Consider the following 23,311-nt stretch of genomic DNA (forward strand, 5'->3'; position numbering starts at 1 on the left):
GCTAACATGAACAATGTAGGCACATTTCAGATTTGGATTAGCACTACAAAACTTTGCCAAAAGCACAGAAGACTACTGTTTATTATTTTAAATTGTAATACTGCAGACCTCTACTTCTAGAAATCAATCATAATACTGCACATTTTTTTCAATAACACCACTAGTTTGATTAAAATTTTACCAACAACTCAATCAAAATTATACACAATTTTGGCTTATTATTTTATCATCTGTAATATGCTGGGTAGTTTCTAAATTTACAAGTCAAGCTACCTGCAAGATTTTCTTATTTTTTGTGAAGTACCTATTTTTTCACAAATTAAAGGTGCTACATAAGAATACCTTGTATGGCTTGCTCTGCTTCTTATGGTAAATGCATTCTGAAATGCTTTATCCTTCTTTTTTTTGTTTTGTTTTTGTTTTTTTTTTAAACTCCTAAAATGGGTATAAGGGATCTTTTATTAAACAGGCTTTGCTCTCCCCAAGACAATTCATTCCTGATTTAAGTAATAGGAGAATAGGATGAAATTCAGTCTGAAGCCGCATTCTTTAACTGAATAAAAGCTTCTGAGTTGGATTTTTATGTTGCTGTTTACTCCAGCTGCAGGACAAAATAAAAAGATTTCACTTAATGAGAGGCTGTCAAATATGATCAATACTGATGATGATTGCTCTTGTGAGTCTCACAAAGACAGGGGATTTTTAAATTAAAAACATTCTCTGTGTATGAATAAGAATACAGACTAAAACACATTCTTCATTCAGAACTGCAAAATGTATTTGAAATCTTATCTGGTTTAGGGAAACTCCAGCAAGAGCATAAAGAAAACCCATCAACACAAGGCTCACTGTTAAGACTGAGGTACCTGAAGCTCTTCAAAACACAGCACAATGGCAGACGGAGGCGGTAAACCAATCCATACATAATACCCACGTGACTTTACCTAGCTAGATAGTTTAGACTAACACAGCGAGTAACAGCAGAGACATAAAGGGAATGCAACTTCCTCCAGAAAAATCCGCCAGATCTTTGTCAGCACTTTTTCAGACAAAGCACTTTGGTAAAATGACACACAGCCTTGCTATTTGCTGAATGATTCAGAAAGGGGCAGAGGTGTGGACCAGTGGAAGCTATTTCTAATGGCAAGCAAGAACGTGCACGTTCTAAGAACTAAACCACAACCTTATTTGGTGAATAATTGACTAAAAACACTTTAATGGATCTAGATTTGTATACTATTTTCTGTTGTCACAGTAGCTCAGAAACTGAAGGAACAAAAAAGATAGGAACTTGAGCAGAAAAAGAATTTCTGTGCATTGGTGATTCATTATCACATTGACTTTAAAGACAACAGCTGCGAAATTCTTCCCTTTTTGGCTTTTGAACATCCAGATGAGCTCATTTCTTTCCAACTGATCACATGACTTGCAGCACAAGCATGCATACTGGCCACTCCTTATTTTCCTGTTGAAGTGGATTCTTCAAACTATTTAAAAACCACTTTTTGATAGAAGTCAAGAGCTTTTATCTACAGAAGCAAAACCAGGGTCTCTTTTAATCCCTGTGGAGGCTGTCAGGCCTAATAAGTCTACTACTGAAAAAAAAAAAAAGTATTCTGAAGCAGATAAAGTGTGACTAAACATAATGTTGATCTTCTGGTTCGTTTTCTTGCTACAGAATGAGCTATGAGCTCATCCATATTTTAAAAAAAAGTGCAAAAGTCAACAGAACTAGTTTCAGAAAACAGAGTTTAACAGGAAACCAAAATGAAGGTTTTGGTTATGTTGCCTGTTTGGCTTCCTGCCTTAATTCACATTTTATGAGCTGCAGAATACAGAAAATGCAATGATTTTGTTTGCATTTTCAAACTGCAACACGCACACAAACCCAACAACTTCATCACCATGATCCAGAATGGCAATGGTCCACTTCTTAGGACGCAGGCAGAAGTCTTCTCAAGCCTTCCCACTTGATTTTGAGATATTATGCTGTCTGAGAAGTTAAGAACTGACCATTTCACAGACTTTTCTTGTAAAAACATTAAAAACTTGTTTTAGTGTCTTACTATACTGGAAACACCTAGTAACATGCATATTATGAAGCAATATGCATTTTGCTTTATATTTTTTGATTTGTTTTGCTTTTATGGCTATGCATTCTCTTGCAGACATAGAGAAGTACATTTTTACTTACGTTGAGCCATATGCCACGTTTCAGGACAGAATAAGGACAACACTTGTGCTCAATATGAAGGCCTGATCCTGCAATTGGGTCTGCTTTAATGGACTTTTACTGACTAGCAAGCCAATACTGAAACAAGGTTTCCCTAACCAGTAACTCACACCATTAAAGCCCAAGTTAAAACGCTGTATCCTATAAATGAGCAAGTTGAGAGAATCATAGAATGGTTTGGGTTGGAAGGGACCTTTAAAGGTCATCTCATCCCCCTGCAATGAGCAGGGACATCTTCAACTACATCAGTGGCTCAGAGCCCCGTCCAACCTGACCTTGAATGTTTCCAGGGATGGGGCATTTACCACCTCTTTGGGCAAAGGAGGGAACAGAACAAGTGTCACAACATGTTTCAGCTCATGGCAATGTTTTACTAGTGTTACCTGAGTTGATCATAAACACAATACTTCCCTAAGGTGCTATCTAGGGGGAAAAACAGATTCTCATTTTAAAGAGATTTAAGAAGGAAGATCTGGAAGCAATCATGTATCAGCAAGGTAAGTTAGGACAGAAAGGTAATTCCAGTCTTACAGAAAAAAAAAACACTAGAAAAAATGACCTGTAAAATTCCACCTACAGTGCAGCCAGTTTGACACTAAACTATGTAGGCAAGAGAAAAAGAGTAAATTGAGGAAGAGCTGGTATGGGGCAAGTGCCGGCACAGAGAGGTTAACAAAGCAAAAAAGGCAGGGAGGATGGAAGTCTTAATGGGCGATAAAAGGAAGTTAATGAAGGCATCTGAAGCAATGCCAGTATCAGAGTTTAGGACTAGGGATTTTCTAATGGAAGATACAAGAAGATCAGAGGGGGCAGTATAAGGTGACTGTGAGGGTGTGTTATCCAAATGCTGATAACTTCTGGATTTAGCAAAATAATAGAAAACTGTGTTAAGTAAAAATCCACCACACTGGCAGACAAGCAGGTGAAGTTTCTATAAAGCTCAGAGCAGAGGTGTGTAGCAGTAAGCTGAGATGCATTCTGGGTCAGTATCTTACTGGCCTCTGCAGCCTCTTTCAAGGACAGGATCATTACCATGTTACTTTGCTCTTTATATGCTTCTTTGGTATTTAATGCATCTTCCTATTTAACAGATTCAGGCAAGTTGCATATCCGAAATACCCTTCTGCAGCTGAGGAAGAATTTATCTGTCAGTTATACGTGAAATGGTCTGCAATGATGAGTAAATGACAGCAATACAGTAACAGCTGTTTTCAGACAGCTCTGAGAAAAACTCTGTTGTACTACTGGTATAGTAGTGCAGAACTGGGTAAGGTCAGGAAAATTTACATTTGCTCAATACAGTACTAGGGGATTCATTTTATAGGTTCCAGAGTGACAGATGTGGAGCACCAAGGAGGATTGTGAAAAGCCTGAGTTACTAAAAGCTAAATCTGGAATGTGTTTCCAGTTCAGCAAACCTTTTAATGTGAATCCTTTTAACCTTCTGAAAATGATCTGCCTTCCTCCATTTGTATGGACTTATTATCCTTAACTTTGGGTTATTATTCTTGGAGGAAAAAATATTTTTTTATTCCAAATGATGTTTCTTCTTGGCTATCTGAGAGGAGATTTCTGCATTCAGATTTTCAATTAAAATCTGCAACATCAGTTAGCTTCTAGTCAGCTCTATTCTTTACAGAAGACTTCTTGATCAAGGACTGAATCTGGAAGAAGAAATTCCTACAATAGCACTATTGCAAAAATAAAACAATAAAATGTTGCTAAGACAATTATACATTACAAATTCCAATAATTATGTTTCATTTCAATACATCTTAGGATGTGTTTATCATCAGTGTATATCTTTCATGTGCCATCTCTAATAAAAAATTAACAACTCATAATAAACGATTTCATATCCTTGTCTGGACAGCAAAGTACTGTACTACTACAAACAAACTAAAAAACCCACCAAACCCAAACGTCTCAAATGGTTTCTGTATATTCCTCAGATACAAGGTTTCAGGAAGGAAACAGATTTCCTCATCCTGTTAGTGTTCATAAACTGCCAAGATATCAGCCCGGATGAACTCTTCCCACACTGAGGGGCTACAGTCGCTTTTTATGTTATTAAGCTATAAGCCAGTGTATTCACTGCACAATTAAGACCATTAGGCTGACACACCAAAATAATGAAATCTGCTTCTTCTCTAAGCAGGAAAAAGAACTGCTTCCCACATAAAATACCAAAGCACTTTGCTTACTATTGTTCAGCTGCCGAAAGGTGAGGCACTTATCAAACAGCACTCAAGCAGCTTTTCCCTTCACTCAAACTGGAAGTATTTGCTGCCAGTACTGAAGTAGGCTCTTCATCCAGCTCACAAAGGCACAAAACTCTTCATTCCTACCTGATGCATGAAAACAAGATGGTCATATGTAAACTAAACCCCATGGGAGAATTATTCTTCTGCTGCAGTAGAACAAAAATTGCTGTATCTTGAATCTACCTAATTTTACTTTAATTGTACTTAAAGGTTGAACATTACATCAGAAGCATCCTTGGGGTACCAGACTGAAGTTTTGAGTTTGCAAAGTTTATCAACAAACTAACAAAGAAAACATAGTGGATTAAAATTTAAATGTTCAAATGAACTCTGATGCAACTCCTACAGAGCAGGTTAGCATTATTAAAATCAAAATGACTTATATTACTGATGCTAGGCATTACTTAAAATGTCAAGCAAAGTATCTTTAATTAACACGCTAAAATTATCTTTGCAATTTTCTTAAGCTTTTCATTAGTTGATAATCATTAAGATGGATTGATTTGCAGCTAAATTCAACTGTAAAGAACTTTTTTGCTAACCAAGAGGACACCTACATACATATTTATACACTTAGTCAAGCTTTAATTTTTACAAGCTATCGTACTAGAAAACACTGTTTTCTTTCTTTTTTTTTACATTTCATTGTGATCTGTGTCAAATATTGAAATGGAATAAAAAATATGCAAAGAAAGTATTTTTTGCTATTTAAGTAAAAATTAATTCAGAATGCAAGTATTTAAGAAAATTTGTTAGATACTTAAAATTTATCATATGTTTTGCATTTAAATATTTTTGAGTAAAGTAGAATATTTTATGTAATTACTGAATAAAACTAACAGTATCATATATTTTTGCATATCAGATAATTCAAGATTTCAATCTTTATAGATGCTAGCCTCTTTTGCCTAGCTTTTTATTCCAAAACAAGAAAAGGAAAAAAGGTTGGTTGATTTTTTTCTATTTCCAGCACATCTGTCACTTAAACTGAACAAATACCATGTGTACCTGCAGAAGAGCTTCCAGTTGTCATCTTATTACCTCTACAAAGCCTCATTCCAGGTGCTTAGCCAGTAAATTCTATAGTTCTGTGGTTTAATTGTCTTCGAATCTTTGGCAGAATTAACTGAATATAACACAAGATATTAAGTCAGGGTCTTATTGTATGTTGCCTTTATTTCACATTTAGTTCACATTAAATTCCATTGTAATTTCTTCTTAAATGTTTCTTGATCATAATCAGTGATCAGCAAAGCATAAAAGGAGAGATTACAATGCAACAGTAGGAGTATTATTCCTCCTATGACCCACAATGCAAACAGCCAAAATTAATGAGGATGCTCTTTTCTTCTAAACTGTAGTAAAATTAATATTAGGCATATCTGACTACATAGTAAACTTTCTGCCAAGAAACAATAATATGAAAGCAAAGCCTTTTTCTTCAAAAAAAGCTTAAATACACAAGGAAGTGTAATGCGATTCAGAGTTAACACAAGTCACTGTTCCTATCTGCCTTCCTACTCAGCTGTAAAAATTATGTTTGATATTAACTACATATAGGGCTTCCAAATTTTCCAGTCTAATTTTACCCTGTAGAAAGAAAAATGCTCCTTGTTTTACTCACTAAACAAAACAAAATGTAAAGGCTGTCTACAAGTTTTTTAAAAATAGTGCTGGTATTTAATGATAAATATGTTGTTTATGTGTTGTTTATTATTGGCATTACAATAGCAGACAGAGGCTTTGGGAGGCCACTGCTACAGGTGCTATTTATAGAGCTAATAATATACAAAGTCCTTTTCCTGACTAGTTTACAAGAGAGGAAGCAGCAGTATCTCTACATTTAGATGTAAAGCCAAGGCACAAAAAGAGAGACTTACTCTGAGTGTGTATGGAGAAATAAAGCACAAAAAACCCCTTAGTGGAGTATTTAGAAAGCTTATTTTTTATACTGAAATTCTTTAAAATAAGAAAACATCATCACCTACACATAATAAAGTTTAAGAAATTGGGTACATCAGAAAAGCAACAAGGCCTGGTGGAACCAGAGTGCAATTCAGAACAGGAACTTGGGGAATCTATCTCTAGAGTAGTCGGACATTTTTCACCAGAAATCACAGTCCCAGGACAGAATTGCTAGATGTTGGCTATTTTGAAATAATATAGTCTTCTTACCACAAAGCAGTAGTTAAATGTACATACGTTCTCCTGATAAAATAATTTAGTAACTTTAATGTAAGGTAATGATGATCCTGCTAAAAGAGATTGTGCTTTTCATAGTCAGTCATAATCACTACACAATGTTTTTGTATGCCAGCTGCACTGAATTACAATACACAGTCTTTAGACCACACAAGCAATATTTTATCTGTAAATGCAGGCAGAAGCAGAGGAGACAATGAAATCACAATTTTTATATGCTTTCTTTTCATTCTTACATCAGAGAGAGATCCAGAAAATGTTTATCATTATCATTCTCCAGTGATTTTAGTAAAAAGGGAGAGACTTCCTTCTCTAACTTTCAGAATGTTACAGGCTTTACATTTGACAAGTTACATTAGTTAAGACATCCTAGTGGTTTTTTTTAATTTTATCAAACATATTTGATATTTCTGTATTCCCTAATATTTATTTGAGTTTCAAGTTCATAAGGCGCTATATATGTAAGTAATTAGCCTGGACCTCTTCTGCCTCCATCTCAATGGAGAGATGCCTCTTCCCAGTGTGGGAAACAAAATTGTGACCATTACTTCAATTTAAATGTAATTTCAATTAGATGGTACTTCATATTTTGGAAGAACATTGACCGGAAGTAGCCTTCTCCAAATGGATCATGTTTGATGGTACTCTTTATTCTAAACAAATAAGCTTTTATTAAGACATCTCAAAAACATTTGAAATGAAAACACAGAAAATCTCCACTCTCCCCAGTATATCTTGCGGTCTACAGAGCCTCTGCTCCTATCTTACTGCTTTGAACAACAGCAGCCTTTCTTTGGCAGTTACTACAGGGCCATGCACAGCTCTGAAATACAAGCAATTTAGTAGCTCTGCTCTGTAAACACTTGAATGCACAAAGTTTTAGGATGACTGTTGAAAATAAAACTGTTAAAACAGCATCCAAAAGCTAACGTTAGGTCCAAAACCACACGCCAATCTGTGGCCAGTCTTAATGCAGAATATATTCTTATCTTCCCACATGCATCTTGGGACCTCTCCCAGTAAACCTTAAAAACAACTGCTGAACTCTGGCATGCACATCCCTTATTGCACAGGCTTTAACTGCAGGAGCACCACGCAACTTAGCCCACTTGGGATCCAGACTTCAGGATTTACAACTGTGATAGATCTTAAAAAAGATTTCCTGTCTACCATTCCCACTGTCAGTGAGAGGTTAATTTGCAGCATAACATCCCCCAGTCTCTGGAGAATTTCACAAGAGTAGAACTTTTATTGAACACTCCTACAGCCCTTTTAGTACACAGCCCTCTGACATGGTCTTCTCTGCCTGAATTCCTGAAAGAAAATATTACTAGTCCAAAGACTCTGAAACAGCTGTTTGAAAAAGGGCTGTTTCTGTCCTCAGGTGCAACTTTTAATACTGCCATCCTCATACAGGAGCAGCTAGCAGCTGACATATGAACTCCTTGTGCAAGTCCTGTCCTGAATTTTTCTTCCTTCTCCCTTTCTCTGCTTAGTCTCAAGAAACCACATTTGTAAGCAAAGAAACGAAAAGCTGAAAAATCTGGGAACACCTCAGGTTTGTTTAGGAATTATGACAGACGGTGACAAGATAGATGAAAAATTGAGGGATAAGCAACACATGTATTATGTTAACTTTTTGCCTTTTTTTCCAGAAATACCTTTCCACATCTCTGATGTAATGTGTGGAGCCATAGGTGCAACCATGACGCAGAGTGTAGCCAAAGCATCTTCAAATTCTGTGCTGTGGAGAATAAGAGGCCGAGAAGCTTGCTAAGCAAAAAGACAGAAGGAAAATAAAATAAATTGTTAATATAAATATTCTGGAGTGGAGGGGAAAGTAGTTTAAGGAGAAAATGCAGTAATAAAACCTAGAATCAATGTCTATGCTCAGGAAAGCATAATTTCACAGTAAGTTAGAAACTTCTTTAAAGTTCTGGAGAATGAAAACCCATCTCTTGGTCACAGAGTGCTCTCTAACACATGGAAGCTACTCCTGAAAAGGCTGATGCAGACCCTTGGGGAACTGCTCTGGTATGGAAGTCTGAACAAAGGCACATGTAGACAACTGTGGCCCTCATAAACATTTTGAGTGCTGCCACTTCTAGAGTGCAGTCTCAGATAAAACCAGAGCTATCTGAGGTGAAGTACTCATAGAGAAGAGTCAAACTGCTGAATGCAGCATGGTTTTTTTTGGGACAAGGTTCAGTTGTACAGGATCCTAGAGTGGCTTAAGTACAGCTGAATTTAGTAACAAAGTGAGGTTTTAGAGCTGAAGGTAGGTTTGGGAATGAAAAGTGCAGCATAGCCTTCTACAGTTCAGTGTTCAGATAGCTTTAGTAAAGTGATCAACTTCTTCAGTAGGGAAAATTTTCCATTTCTTGCAAAAGGTGTTAAACTGTCAAAATTTGAACCTTCATTTCTCTATTTATTCTGGCATGGCTTATATAGCTTCTCTATCAGCCCATGCCTCCCTCCTGAGTGGGGTTGGGAAAAGGAAAGGAGATTTGTTGGTTGAAATAGAAATATATTTAATAAAATAATAATAAACCCCCTAATGTTAATAACGATATAAAGTACACAGAATTATACTCAGCTAATACTGTGGCAGAGTAGGCCTCAAGATTAGGATGATAAGTCCCTCACAATGTGCCAACCACAGAAGAGGGAAGGAGCAGAAGGTGGGAAGAGGAAGAAGGGCTGTTCCCAGCAAACTCCCCAATTTATAGTGAATGTGATGTTTATGGTATGAATACTATTAATTGGTCTGTCTGGGGTTACCTTGGGGTCAACTTCCCCAGGTTTCCACTCCCCCCAGCCTCTGCACATGTTTACCTCAAGACCGCTGAAGAACTTGAGCACTATGGCAACCTGCATACCAGGACTGGCTAAAGTGTTTTATAAACTTTGTTCCCATGAAATAGTGTTGCAGTCCTTACAGAATTGCAGTTTTCCTCAACAGAAAACTGACTCTAAAATTCTGACCCAGTAAACCAGGGCATTATCTTAATAGAAGAAATTACCTTCTATTAAGACAATATCTTAATAGAAAAAATATAGCACTAAAAGTAGCCAGATAAACTTTTTCTTTCTTCACCTGTTCTGACTCTGAGACCTTACATCCAATGTAAGTTCAGATTTTGCATTTGTTTTGTAATTTGCCCCTCTAATGAAAAAGCACAGAAAAAAGTCACTATATGCCAGCTTATGAGAAACATTTGGTGTGTGATGAACCCCTGTTCCCATCTACTAGAAAATACTCCAAGCCCAGTGATTTATTTGACACAGACCACAAGTGTTGTCAGATGGCAACTTCTTATCACTGATACTAGTGAGGTCAGTGCAAACTAGATTTCAATAAGTTTCAGTAACAACTACCGGTTTTCTATATTTAATCTTCACCCACCTCCCCACTTCCTCCTTTCAAATGGGACCGAAAGAGGAAGTTTCACCATGCTATATGGAAACTTGTTCTTGAAAGAGACTGCACTGACTTCTTTGGTCAAGAAATACATCCGTGGTCAAACATCTGGCTGTCCATAGGACACTTATTTTAATTTATTTATTTTATTTTGGAATGCTGGACCTATAGTTTGGGCAGCTCCTGCTGTTGTGTAAGAACTTACAGAAACAGGGCATGACAGAAAAAATACGTTCATTTGTATCACATACTTACATGGAGTATGTTAGTGAGACTCATCAATCGAGAAATAGCTGCATTGAACAGATGATCCTTTGTGAAGTACTCTGTTACCTTGCATTAAAAGAAAAGGTCTGTCACTAATTACTTAAAATTCTCGAACATGGAGTATCATACCTCTTACACAAAAATCACTTAGGCATACAAACACATCATATATGCAACTACATGTGTGTATGGGAAAATAATAATAATATAAAAATTCAGTTGACTAGCTCCCCCTCTGTTTCAGGATTTAAAAAACTTCAATCAATGCCAATTAGAACTGTGTATTAGTAACCACCCTTTATCTTCTTTAATAAAATATCTTCCCTTTGCCTCTACATTTCTCCATACTTGTAAATCCAGTTAACATTGTTGACAGCTTGTCCATCCATAGCAAGATTGTAATTCTAATGTCTTTTAAAACACTTGGAAGGTCTCTTGCCACAGGATTTAAATTACGAAAAGATTTTATCCTTCGAAAAAATATTTTAAGTTAATTTTGCAGGTACTGGAATGAAAAATAATTTCAGTTATTTTTTTGGGATACATTAATACATTTTCTCCAACAACTTTTTCATTCTATATGAAACAGCAGGCATGATAATGAGGTGTGAAGCAAACAGATCAAAAGCTTTTGTTAGGGATAACCTGCATAACTCACCTGTAGCTTTGCTACTGGAAATTGAGTTACTCCAAAGCCAGACTTATAATTATTTAATGCCATAACACTTCATTCTTTAAAGGAGACACACAGCAGAGAAATTTTGCCAATCCAAATCTTACTATTTTGCAAGAGGTCTGTCCCATACGAATTGTAGGTAAATAAAATTATTTATACAGGGATTAGAGATTATTTTATCAGCTACTCATCTGGGGAAAAAAACCTTTTGGCTCTGTAAATCAAGCATACGGTTTTAGCATAACCAGCAACTTATTTAGTCATCTACAAACTACGTAAATGTTTCTTTTAACCTCAGATATCACCAGATTCTTCTGCTCCCAGATCTTTCTGGCTTCAGCCTTCTCTTTCTTATTCAGAAGCTCAGGATTGGGCATGGTTCCTGAAGTCCTTGCTTCAATAAGTTTGGTTACAAGTGCCCAGAAGCGTGTCTGCCACCTCTGAACACCTGGCACAGCATCAGCTGGGATTAATGAAAGATTGCAGAAACAAATTTTAGTTACAATGAACAAATCCAAAACTTTAAAGAAAAGAAGAAAGGACACTGAACAGTAGAGTTGAACATTTTTTAAAAAAACTACTGTATTTTAAGTGAAAAATGTCAATGCAATTAAAAATGCCTTTACAAATAATGCTGGGTGGCCTTAATGGAAAAAAAATCAATAAGCTAAAACAAAAGCAAAGCTTCCAATTATGCTCCAGCAACTGCACTTGCAAAGATTGCCAGCGCTATTACTAAACTGGGAGAAGTAAAGACATGTGAGTGACTGTAATACAGATTGATTATGTGTCTGATTGCACTAGATGAAAGACTTCCTGCACCTCTGGGAACAGTAAAATACAACCTGATTGATTATGTCTGCATGATCCTCATGAATTCCCATAGGTGGAACTGGGAATATGATGCTTTTCCCAAACTTTCCATCTCTTGTTCATACCAGAAGCATGTAGACCATCTAGACACAGTACACTTGGCATTATCCAGACTGTAGTAATAAGCTGATGGGTAAATTTGACCATTTCCCCAAGTCGAGTCTGTTTTGTCTGAGATAGATAGTAGCTGCTGAGTGACCTCCCTGTCCTTATCTCAACCCACAAGCCTTTCATTGTAGTTTTCTCCTCCTGTCCAGTAGAGGAGAAGGGAGTGATAGAGCGGCTTGGTGGGCACCAGGCATCCAGCCAAGGTCAAACCCAACACAACTTCCTGATTTCTTCAATTCAAAAATTCTCTATTTTGTAATCCTTAACAAATTTAGACCCAACCTTAAAGATTCAAGATATGCTTTTCACCTATTTGCCATTTTTTCCCCTGGAAATATCTTTAGGCTGCTAATATCTCCTTTTATTCGTGTTTTCCAACACTCGTAACAAGACATGACTCTGAAATTTTTATTTTTCAAGTGGTAAACAGGTTAATTTGAATGACTAAATGCATTTTTGCTAGTGTTACACCTGCATGTGTTTAGCTTTCCTAAAGAATGTTTAATCACCAAGCTCTAGCATACTTTGCAACTAAGATTTTGTACCCAAAATTCTCATACTAATTTAGTTATTCCATTTTCAAAATGGAAAAATACAACAAAAAGATTATGTGTCACTGAATTAGCTACTTCAGAAGGAATTATGTACCTGTGTAGTGTTAGGGATGCAGCTTGATTCCAAGTGGCTGGGTTTTTTTAAGAGATGTTACCTTTTCATATGCCTAGCTCTGTACATACAGGCCAGTCCTCCAGGACATATGAATACGACAGACACGAACTGAAATAATGCTTAGTGCAGGCTGAACTAAGTATCAAGAAGCTAACACAAGAAAGAATGAAGAAATATACCTTTTTAGATCAGGCATGGAGTGTTCTATCAAAGCCTTATGCACCAAGAGGGCTAGATTTAAATGTATGCATAAGACTATATTCAAATATATGAACCACAGTAGATAAATTAGTATCTGTCAGTATGACAAATTGCATGATGGCAGTAAATAAGTGTGTAGGAGGGTAAATCTTATCATATTCAAGAACTAAGCTCATAAAAATGTCATGAGTGTACAAATACTAGTTACTAGGAACTCTGATTATCTTCAATGAGATTCTTCTGAGAAGTATTTCATGGTCTAGCTTACAAAAGCCATTGCATGCATGTGTAAATAAATGGAGGTAATAAAAAATTGCAGTTTTATCTGTAATATATGATTAAAAAAGATCTTTTAATGAAGAAAAGAGTATTAAGATATAAATTTTCAGTCAATCATAGCTAATAAAAAAATAAGACAATGAGGCCCAGGTTTGCACTCTACTGTTTCAGAAGAAAACAACCCCTGAGAAGTACTTTTCATACATGCTTGGAAGAGGTAAGCTTCTTGCAAGCCTGCCTCTCAGTGACAGCTTTATGATACCCCTCTTTTAAAAGAAACAGACAATAAAATCTGCTCCTTATACTTTTTTGAGTCAATTGTTCCAAAACTTGGGCATCAAGAACTGTATTAATTTTGTGTTTAAAATATAACACTCTAGGAAAAAAACCCAAACCAATATGACAAACAACAGAAACAATCTCACTTACTTTTAGCATCCCACAAAATATCTTGTTCTGGAGGAGCAGCAAACAGAATGTAAAGACGTAGGGTGTCAATGCCATACTCTTTCACTAATTCTTCAGGGTCTATTCCATTGTGCTTAGATTTGCTCATTTTTTCCCAAGCAACTTGGAGCTTCTCACCAGTTTTTTGGTAAACTGGTTCAGTTCCTAAATATTAAGACATACACAGAATATTAAAACAAATTTTGCTCATTGGTAACAGCAATTATTTTTTTCCCTAAATATAAGAAACAAATACTTCTAGTGGCTTTTTTTTTCCTCCAAACAGCTTAAAGAGGAAAACCCATTAAAACGGCAATAACCCCTTTTCCCTCCAAAATTTTTCCTACTTTCATGTTTTAACACAGTTAATAACCCAATGCTTCCATTGCACCGTGACAAAGTCTCTTTCTACTATTTGGAAGCTGAATCTGGCACTCATCCTCTGTGCTACACCTTGATAGCCCCTGAGATATAAGCATTGTTACAACCATGACATTTAAAACCTCCTAGATAGGTGTACTGATTTGGTACAATTTTTACCTTTACTTAGCTTTCAGAAACATCAGATTTCAATTCGTAAGTTTCAACTGCAGTAAGTTATCCTGGCAAGAACTTGTGTTCTGTTGCATGAACTTAAGAGATGGAACGGGGCTAATAAAGGGGCAACCAAGCAAAAGCAGCTGCTATGGAAAAGGCCTAGCTTTTCCAGAAGAAAACAGGATAGCAAACATCAGTAAATGTAAGGGTTAGGTGGTTTTTTTGGTTTGTGTTTTTTATTTGTTTTGTTTTGTTTGCTTGGTGTATTTTTTTTTAAACTGGCCCAAGGTGGAAAGAACTGGAAAGAACTTGAGAAACACCACTTTTTCCTGTGTTACACAGGCCTAATAGGTACTGAATTCACCAACATCTGTGCTAGCTTTGCCATGGTATTTTTGTAGGTTGTCTGTTTGCTTGTACTACTACCTCTGTTCAGGTTGCTGAACACTGTCTTTACAAAACTGACTTCTGGTCCTTTGGACTACACTGGAGCTAAAATAACACCATAGCACTGTTTCTGTGCTTGGATGCAAATAACAGTTGCTGGATTAGTAGGGTGTCTGTGCACTTAGAGTGGATATGAATCCAAAACTCACAGAAGTTGGTCTTCAGTTTAAATATTACATGGATTCATTTTCCCTTTCAAATTTTCCCAGCACTCAGATTTGTACACCAAAACAGTTCCTGACTTTCTGGATGCACCAGTGCTGTTTTTCCCATGCAATCTCACTTACCAGTGAGATCAACCTCCTCTCTCTTCAAACACTGGCCTGTTGTTGTCAGTCTGAATGTCTTATTCTTGATAATACCTTGAACCAAGAGCTTATGGAAAGGCTCCCTAAGGATGGAAGGAAAAAGAAACTTGTCTGTTGAAAAGAGCTGTCAAAAGCATACTTTATGATAAGCCTGAGGTGTCGAGCCAATCAGGCACAATTATTTAACGAAACAAGAATTTCAAGTTGACTATACATAAATGGGTGTCACCTTAGAAAGAGTACTTTGTGCATTTATTCATGGTGGCTGGCTGGCAAGTGTTAAGTATTTATTTGTATTCTGCACACGTGCTTGCATCCTGATTTCGTACTGAGTTATTCTAACCACTTTTCAAATTAGCATATGGATAACACATGAAAGTTTCTTGGCCAACTAAGCAATTTCACTAAATTCAACCTAAATCCCCATTTGTAAAAGCATTCAAGTACCTGGCCTCACTGTCTTACAAATATTTAGTTCCAGCTTCTCTCTGAGGAGCACAGCATTTTAAACAAATCAAAATCTCACTGCACATTTCTTTCTATAAACAGAGAAGATAGTTTGGCTAACATAAGCACTTGCATGTCTGGTCCCTTTGCAGAACTAGCCATGAAGACCCAGCTGTAAGAAAAAAGTACAGTAGAAAAATGGCAATGCTGGGAAGTTCACATCAGTGGATCAATTTTTTAGCATCTTGAACATTAAAACTTCACTTTTCTATCAAAATTTGTATCAGGGAAAGTAAACTCTCATCAAACGTGTGTATAATAGAGCTAAAAACAGCCTCAAAAAGACCAAAGCTAAGGGCAGTGGTGCACTCAGCAAGAAATTAAGTAAACACTGCTCTGGTTGACAGATACATTATCGCTGCCACCTCCTTTAACAATCTTGCACTTCTAATTCATTGAGTCAGATATCTGTCACTGTTTTCACTGGAAAAAAAGACAACAAAATTGATCTCTGGAGGTTCTGGTACCCATTTGATAGGTCAGGAACATAAGGCAGTTCTGACACAGCAAGCCCAAGAGAGCTGAGGGCCAGGGAGGGGGTATGGAGCCAGACCCAGAAGGCAGACACAGGCTGGGGAGTCTTCTCATGGGATCCTCCCAATCAAAGACATTGGTGACCATCACTTTGGTGCTCATCAGCGCTGGTTACTACTGACTTGCACCTCCTAATGCTCACGTGTGTTCAACATTAAGCAGTCTGAATCCTCCTCACTTCAACCTAACAAAGACCCACACTTTTACCAAAACAACTTATGCAAAAAGCATGTATCACTTGTTTAAATAATTTTCAAAAATCTAGAATAAATCCATCCATCTAAATAAGTAAAAATAGGCTTCCACATTTTATGTCACACGTACAAAAAAGTTATAATCAGATAAAGCAGATATCTCCCAAGTACTACTCTTTAAACCCTTTTGATTACTCTGAAATAAGGAGATATTTAAAATAAAAGCTTTAAACTGGGAGAGAGAAAGTAACAGGCTTCATACATTACCTTCAAAATATTCATATCTGAACATGAGTTTCCTTCCTTGCATATTTTGTACACTTCTAAATATTGTGCAAATACTGGCCCATAGGACCATTCAGTCACCAAGCAGTGCCAGTCTCTACCATGCTATCTGTTTTTATCAATAATGTTAAGTAAGAGTAGCAATTCAAGGATCTCTATAAATATTTTTCTAAAAATATTTCCTAGGTTGCCTGAAAATTCTGTTGATTAGAAACAGAGGAACTTGAGGAGATGACAACTTAAGTCAAATGTAGACAGTGCAAATAAGAAAAAGTATTTTAAAAATAAGAGGTAATAATTATCTAAAATCTCAGATAATTATCTCAAATTGTCCAAGTGAATTAGAAGATGAAAACTGGGAACAAAAATGTTGCAATCCTATCATCAACAAACGGTGTAAAAATGCTTCAGGAGATAACTGTTCAGGATAAGTTTCTTCTACAAACTAAACACATTACACCAAGGAAAAATAAGAATACTTTTTTCTCTCTATCATTCAGACTTCAGCCTGGTTAAGATCCCAAACAGTTATTAAATGAATTATAAAAAGATAGCACTTGCTGCTATCTAAAATAAAGCTAATGAGGTAGCCAGAACATCCAAATCAGATAGGGCTCCACTGGAAGTGATTTTTCAAGGAACACTTATTTTTAATGACAAAGAGTTAGTTCACATCATGTGCCAAGTTACTAAAAGCTGAATGCAGGAATGAACATTTCCTATTTTTGTTTATGCTGACAGAGGCTACAAAAATGCAATACAAAATACATTACCAAGTATGGGGAAAAAAACCCCACACGTTCCTAGTGGAAGACAGCAGGAGAATGGAGACATGCCCAAAATGAGAAAGCCAGAGCCCCTCTAATAAACACAGGGCTCAGAAACAAGTTGAGCCCTGCACTGAATTTCTCCTGAAGTGCACAATGATTTCGCCAATGTTGTGGTGGCTCCATCTCATGGTCACACGCAGAGCTGCACTTTAATTTAGATTAATAAAACTGCACACGCCTTTTCCCTTAGAAGAAAGCGATGTGTTCCTGCCAAGATGCCTTAGCACATCAGGTGGGATGCAATTCTGATCTAAACACTGCAGCACCCAAATACGGCCTGGCATCTTAGATACCTCCTGAGCCGTAACACTGCAAACCACTGAAATTAAGCTCTGTTCATACAGACAGACATTTCCGCGACAGTAAACTAAGAGGTGGCTTGAGAACTTTGAATGCTCAATTACTTTTCAGATTGTAAGGATGCTGGAACAGGATATGTCTTCACCTGCCCGTGAAGTTTGTCTGTGCCCATGCTGGAGTATGGGCACCGTGGCCTTAGTTGTGTGCAGCTTTTGATCACTTTTATGTCAGATGGGACCTGTGAAGTCTGCCTGACGCCTCTGAGAAGGATCAGCTGTGCTAGCCACAAAGTGCATAATCCATCTTTTTCCTTTCAGCAGTGTTCATACAGGTGCATATCTATGATAGATCAATCTTTCTATATATGAGCGTGCAATGGATGGAGGGGCAAGTGTGACTGACAGATCAGGAACTCCTGCTCAGTGCCATGTCCTCAGGCTCCTTGATCTGGTCCATGGAAGGCGAGTAGGACTTTCAATCCAATTACACATGACCTGGCTGGACGGGCTCTGTGGAGCCTGCAACAGTGCCAAATAGCAGACTCAGAGGGGATAGCTCTACCACCTCACTGCACATATTTGCAACCCACACTTCTAGAAAGGCTGAGAGAGCCTGACACTGTGCCCTAGAGTCAAGACAAGGCCTTGGTCAGTCATTGTCAGCTGAGTCAGTTAGATCTATCTGTAACAATCTGGCAACCCTGGAGAAGTGACTGGGGGATGTGGGAACCGATCATTTTAGGCAGAAAAAAGATCAAACAACAATGAATGTTCAGATTTTATGCAGTCAATAGTTGAGAGCTTTTCCTTAAAATCAATAGTAGTAATAAAGTCCTTAATGAACGCAGAGAAACTCTAATCTCCTTTTACAGAATAAGCTATTTCTGTCACACACACATCTTATTCTGTAATGCAGCTATGTGAAAAGAGTCTGCTCTTACTCAACGGGTTTGCTCTCTATCACAGTCAAATCTGCTGACTTAATAGCAACAATAAACTTTTTTATTGCTTTCTAATCCTTCAGGGAGAACGTGCTAGATCCCATTTCCAATTATTCATCCATCTGATTTGACTACTAAAGTCCAAGGAAAAGCCAAATTCTGTGTAACTTGTACCTGCAATAACACAGTTAAGCAGGTGTAGCCTGGTGTGTCAGCACACACTCAGCATGGAGGATTAAGCTGGAGCAGATGAGAAGGTAGCTGGCCCCAGCTGCCTACCTGGCCCCTCTCCCAGCGGTGGTCACAGCTGGGAGGGCTGCCTGCCTTCAGAATTAATTCCAGAACCAATGCACTTTACGGACCAGATTGCTAAACCAAAATGACATCAATTTGGGCTTAATCTGTTAGCACCCTCTGGGCATTGGTACATGTGACATTTATTCTGCCTTGTCATTAGTGAGGAAATGAGCTGCACTTCTCACCATCTCCAGTTCAATGCATTAAGAAAAAATAAAATAAAAGATCATGCCCCATCTTCAGGGGATATTTATATTAACATCTTTACAGATGTCGATAGATGCCTATAAACACTGCATCTTCTATGAAAGCATGTGTGACATCTATAAATGAATGACTTGTAATATTTCTATTGTAACAATATGTATCATATGTGAAGAGATCTCTTTGAAAATCTAAACTATGAAATGTTAAACTTTTGTTTTCAACTTCACTATTATAAGAATAGCCATTAATAGAGAATTTTAAAGACTATCAGGAAATATTTCAATGTATTGGAAAGTCAGTGGACAGGAGCCAAACAATGAAATTTTTCATGAAGAAAACCTATCAAAATGAAAAATTACTACAGATTAATAGGAGAATCACAAAAATTGGTCAGGATACTAGACAACTCTTCAAGTGGTGGCAGCTCTCATTAACCAAGATGTAGCAGAATTTTACTAATTTAATCAGTGAACAAGATCTGAGCTACTACAGAAAGATTGTAAATGCACGAGAGGGCAGTGTTTTGCAATATTTTAATGTTTTCCCTTGGAGCTGTGGGCTTTGACACCATGACTTTAAGCTTCATAACAAGAAACTTGTTTCTAATCACCCTTTTCAGACATCTCAGACTAGCCCTTGAGCAGAAAGACAAGACAGAAGACTGAGCAAAAGTGGCTTCTGACCAATGCTAAACCATATTTAAGACACATGGTAATATTTATAAAGGAGTTGAGATTTCCTTATCAGAACAAAATCCTAATTTGACTTCATGGCTTAAAAGCACCTAATATAAGTTCATAGAGTTAAAGCAAGCAAACAACTTTGGACATGATGATGAATTTGTTACAGTCATCTTGTATTCCGAATACATGTATAAGCAATACATACAACAGATCCTAGGGGCAATGCTGTAACATATCCTAACACGTGCAGCAGTTTTTGAGATTGTATATGGCCTCAAAGGAATTCTCCACACTCTTGCAAACTATTTCTACAGAAAGCAATTTTGATTTTCTCTGCTATTGTCACTAGACAGAGTCAGTGCTTCTTGAGCATTTATTTCACTGAAGAGGGTTTTTTCACCAATTTACCATATTTAGAGCACTCTAGGCACAGTGCTTTGGTGCTACTGCTCTGTCACAGTGGAGTATGAACAAAACACATTGCAAATTCACATAGCTAAAGAATCAGAGACTCTTAAAATAATGTAGGTTGAAAGGGATCTTTGGAGATCATTTGGTCCAACCCCTAACTTCAGGTTGCTCAGGGCCTTGTCCAGCTGAGTTTTGAAAACATCCAGTGATGGAGATGCCACAACCTCTCTGGTCAAACTGTTCCAGTATGACCACCTTCACTGTCAAAATTATTTTCCTTCTATCCAGTAGGACCTCACTGCAATTTGTGACTGTTACTCTTTTCCTTGCTCTGTACATCTCTGAGAAGAGTCTGGTTCCATCTTCTTTGTAGTCCTCCTGTAGTAGACTGCAATTAGACTCTCACCTTAGCCTTCTCGTCTCCAGGGTGAACACACCTAACTCCCTTAGCCTCTCCTTATACGACACAAGCTTCAGCACCTGACCACCTTAGTCCCTCTCCACTGGACCCTCCCCAGTTTTATAAAGTCTCAGATGCCTCTGAATTAGACACAGTATTCCTGATGTGACTTCCTGAGTGATAAGCAGAGATAATCAAAGCTAGACATGCTTTTGCTAATGCAGCCCAGTACACTCTCAGGCCTACTGCTGACTCACATCTAACTTGGTGTTCACCAAGACCTCCACAGCCCTTCTCTATTGTGCTTCTCACACAGCTGGCCCAGCCCTGTCTGCTTCTGTGGGTAATCTGCTCCATGTACAGAGCCCTGCATTTGCCTTTGTGGAACTTCATGAGATTCCTGTCAGCACTTCAGACTTGCTTCTCCAACTTGCCAAAGTCCTTTGCTTTGCAGCCCTGCCATCCAGAATATCAATCTTCTCCCAGTGAGCAATGAACTTGCTGAGGGTACACTTTGTTGCACTGCCCAAGTTGTTGATGGTGTTAAATACAATTGGCCTCAGCTGTGATTCCAAGGGTAGCTCATCCTTGCTTCCCCTTTCCATCCATTTCTTGTGCTTGAGCTCACTCAGAAGGTCCCTTTTCAGCCAAACTGGACTCTTTCCAGGCCTTCTCATTTTCTTGCACACCAGAGTGGACCACTTAATTTCCAAGCAAACCTCTCCTTTCTTGTGGTCTGTTTCCAGTGACAATACTTCAGCCATCTTAGTTAATGTTGTTTTGGGAGGTGGAAGAATTTGATTAGCAAAAGAACATTTTGCTGCTGTGTGTTACAGCTCCACTAAATGGCTGATAGATTAGGACTGTAAAGTCTTCTGTGGAACTGATAAGCCTGAAATTGGTTGCATGGAAAAGGTCTGAAATTCTCTGCTTAAAGGAATGGTGCCTATGACAGAAAGGATCTGCCTTGAGAGGTCTACTGCCTCAGAGAAGGAACAGCCTTCCCGCTGCAGCTGTGCAAGCTGGAGACAATGGGGTGAAACACAGGTACACAAAACATCCACAACCAAAATCTCAAATGCAGCCTTCCATGCAAACTATTTTGCAGGCAAGAACAAGTGATGAAAACACATTGCCTGCTTTAATCAAATGATTATGAAATAACTCACTGAAATATTCTGCTGGCTCCACTAATGAGTTCATCTTTTTCTGGAGCACAGCTTCTTAAGTTCTAGTTTTGTAGCAAAGCTGCTGCACCCAAGAGAGTTCAGTGCCATGTATATGTAGATTCCTCTTTTACATGAAGTTTTTAGAGTGGATACTAGTAAAGAATGAATGCATACAAGTTGCCAGCTAAGAAATTGCTGAAGATTTCTGAAGATTACTAAAGATTACTGAAATTACTCTCATGGGATCACTCATTTTGACTCAATCTATTCAAAAGTCCCTGCTGATGGAAGAACTGGACAGAGCATGGGGCAGTATTTCAGTATTCTGACACCAGTATCCTGCCTGTTGAGGCATTTCTGTGATGGCATTTTAGGGTAAAAAAGGGGCAGAATGTCAGTGGAAATGGGGATGTCAACCTGAGAACCTGAGGACCAAGAACAGAACAGCAGATGACTTACCTTCCTGCCTCAGACTTGACCTCTAACCAAAACAGAGGATAATGAATTAGGCTACAGCAGCATCAGCTAACTATAAGAGTAGTTAAAAGTAATTATATAAAATTCATTAAATAAAAAAGTAAATTGACAACAGACACATATACTGCTTTTGCTTCTCAATAACTGTTTTGTTCAGCTCCAATACTAGAGTGAATTATAGAGTGCTTTTTTTCTACATATGCATGGTTCTGCTGAAATTAATGGTATTACTGGGTATGAAGTTACCTAATTTGAAATAACAGCACTACTGAGAGTGCCTGAAGTTACTAGTTTATGAAAGCTTTTGCAGGCTGAAAATCTACAGCAACATTTCATCACTTGCTCTGAGCCAGTTAATACTCACGTAATAAAAATGCTATGTATGTATGCATACAAAAAATGCAACTGACTCTTGAGAAACCAAGTAGTTAGCCAAGACTGACAAGCAAGAAAATTCAGGCTTATCCAATATAATGTTCTATCATCATAACAGTATCCACTAACACTCTTGCTAGTCAATCGAAATATGAAAGATTTTTATAGAAATATACAAGTCTTACTTGTGTTTTGTCATCTTTAGGTCATGGCAAAAATGGCTGAAAAACCTTGCATAGAATAAGTGCATAACTGCATGCTCCTTTCCTCCGATGTACAAGTCCACAGGCATCCAGTAGTCTGCTAAGTCACTGTTAAAGGGCCTGAAAAAACACAATTATAATAAAAATACAGTAGGGAAAAGAAAGATAATATCTGCTGAAGTAGCTCTTATACTTGAATAGACACCACTGCTTACTGAGAACTATACATCTGTAATAAAACATTTATTTTGCTATCAGATCTCTTTAATTTTTAAGAAGTGATATTCTTATTAAATTATAGACAAAATTTTAATTGCCTCTGAAAAGCAGATCCACAAAAATATTATTTTCGTATATTGGGAAGCAACTATGATTTCACATATGTCACCTGAGAAAACGATGAAAATATTTGCTTGTTCTGTAAATGACTTCTTGCATAAATACCCTGTGGCTAGCCTTTAAATTTTTTAGTATTTATCTAGTTTTACATACAAAAGTATTACAGTGAAAGACAAAAGACCTGCCTACTCAAAAACAGTTGATTTTTTGTAAATCAGAGGTTTGCAT

The 23,311-nt window shown here is 37.4% G+C and overlaps 1 protein-coding gene across 1 annotated transcript in view; it reads right to left on the bottom strand.

The window, feature by feature from the left end:
- The window catches only part of LARS2 (leucyl-tRNA synthetase 2, mitochondrial), an 81,190-nt gene that overhangs the window by 5,737 nt on the left and 52,142 nt on the right, over positions 1-23,311 (bottom strand). Inside the window, exons 13-18 of the mRNA XM_010187199.1 lie at positions 22,727-22,864; positions 14,912-15,015; positions 13,623-13,805; positions 11,357-11,526; positions 10,376-10,453; positions 8,361-8,472 (exon numbers count right to left, since the gene is read on the bottom strand). Coding sequence (XP_010185501.1) covers positions 8,361-8,472; positions 10,376-10,453; positions 11,357-11,526; positions 13,623-13,805; positions 14,912-15,015; positions 22,727-22,864 — 785 coding nt within the window. The remainder of the gene's footprint in view (positions 1-8,360; positions 8,473-10,375; positions 10,454-11,356; positions 11,527-13,622; positions 13,806-14,911; positions 15,016-22,726; positions 22,865-23,311) is intronic.

The sequence above is a fragment of the Mesitornis unicolor genome, unplaced genomic scaffold, assembly GCF_000695765.1.
Source record: "Mesitornis unicolor isolate BGI_N332 unplaced genomic scaffold, ASM69576v1 scaffold35956, whole genome shotgun sequence".
NCBI lineage: Eukaryota > Metazoa > Chordata > Aves > Mesitornithiformes > Mesitornithidae > Mesitornis > Mesitornis unicolor.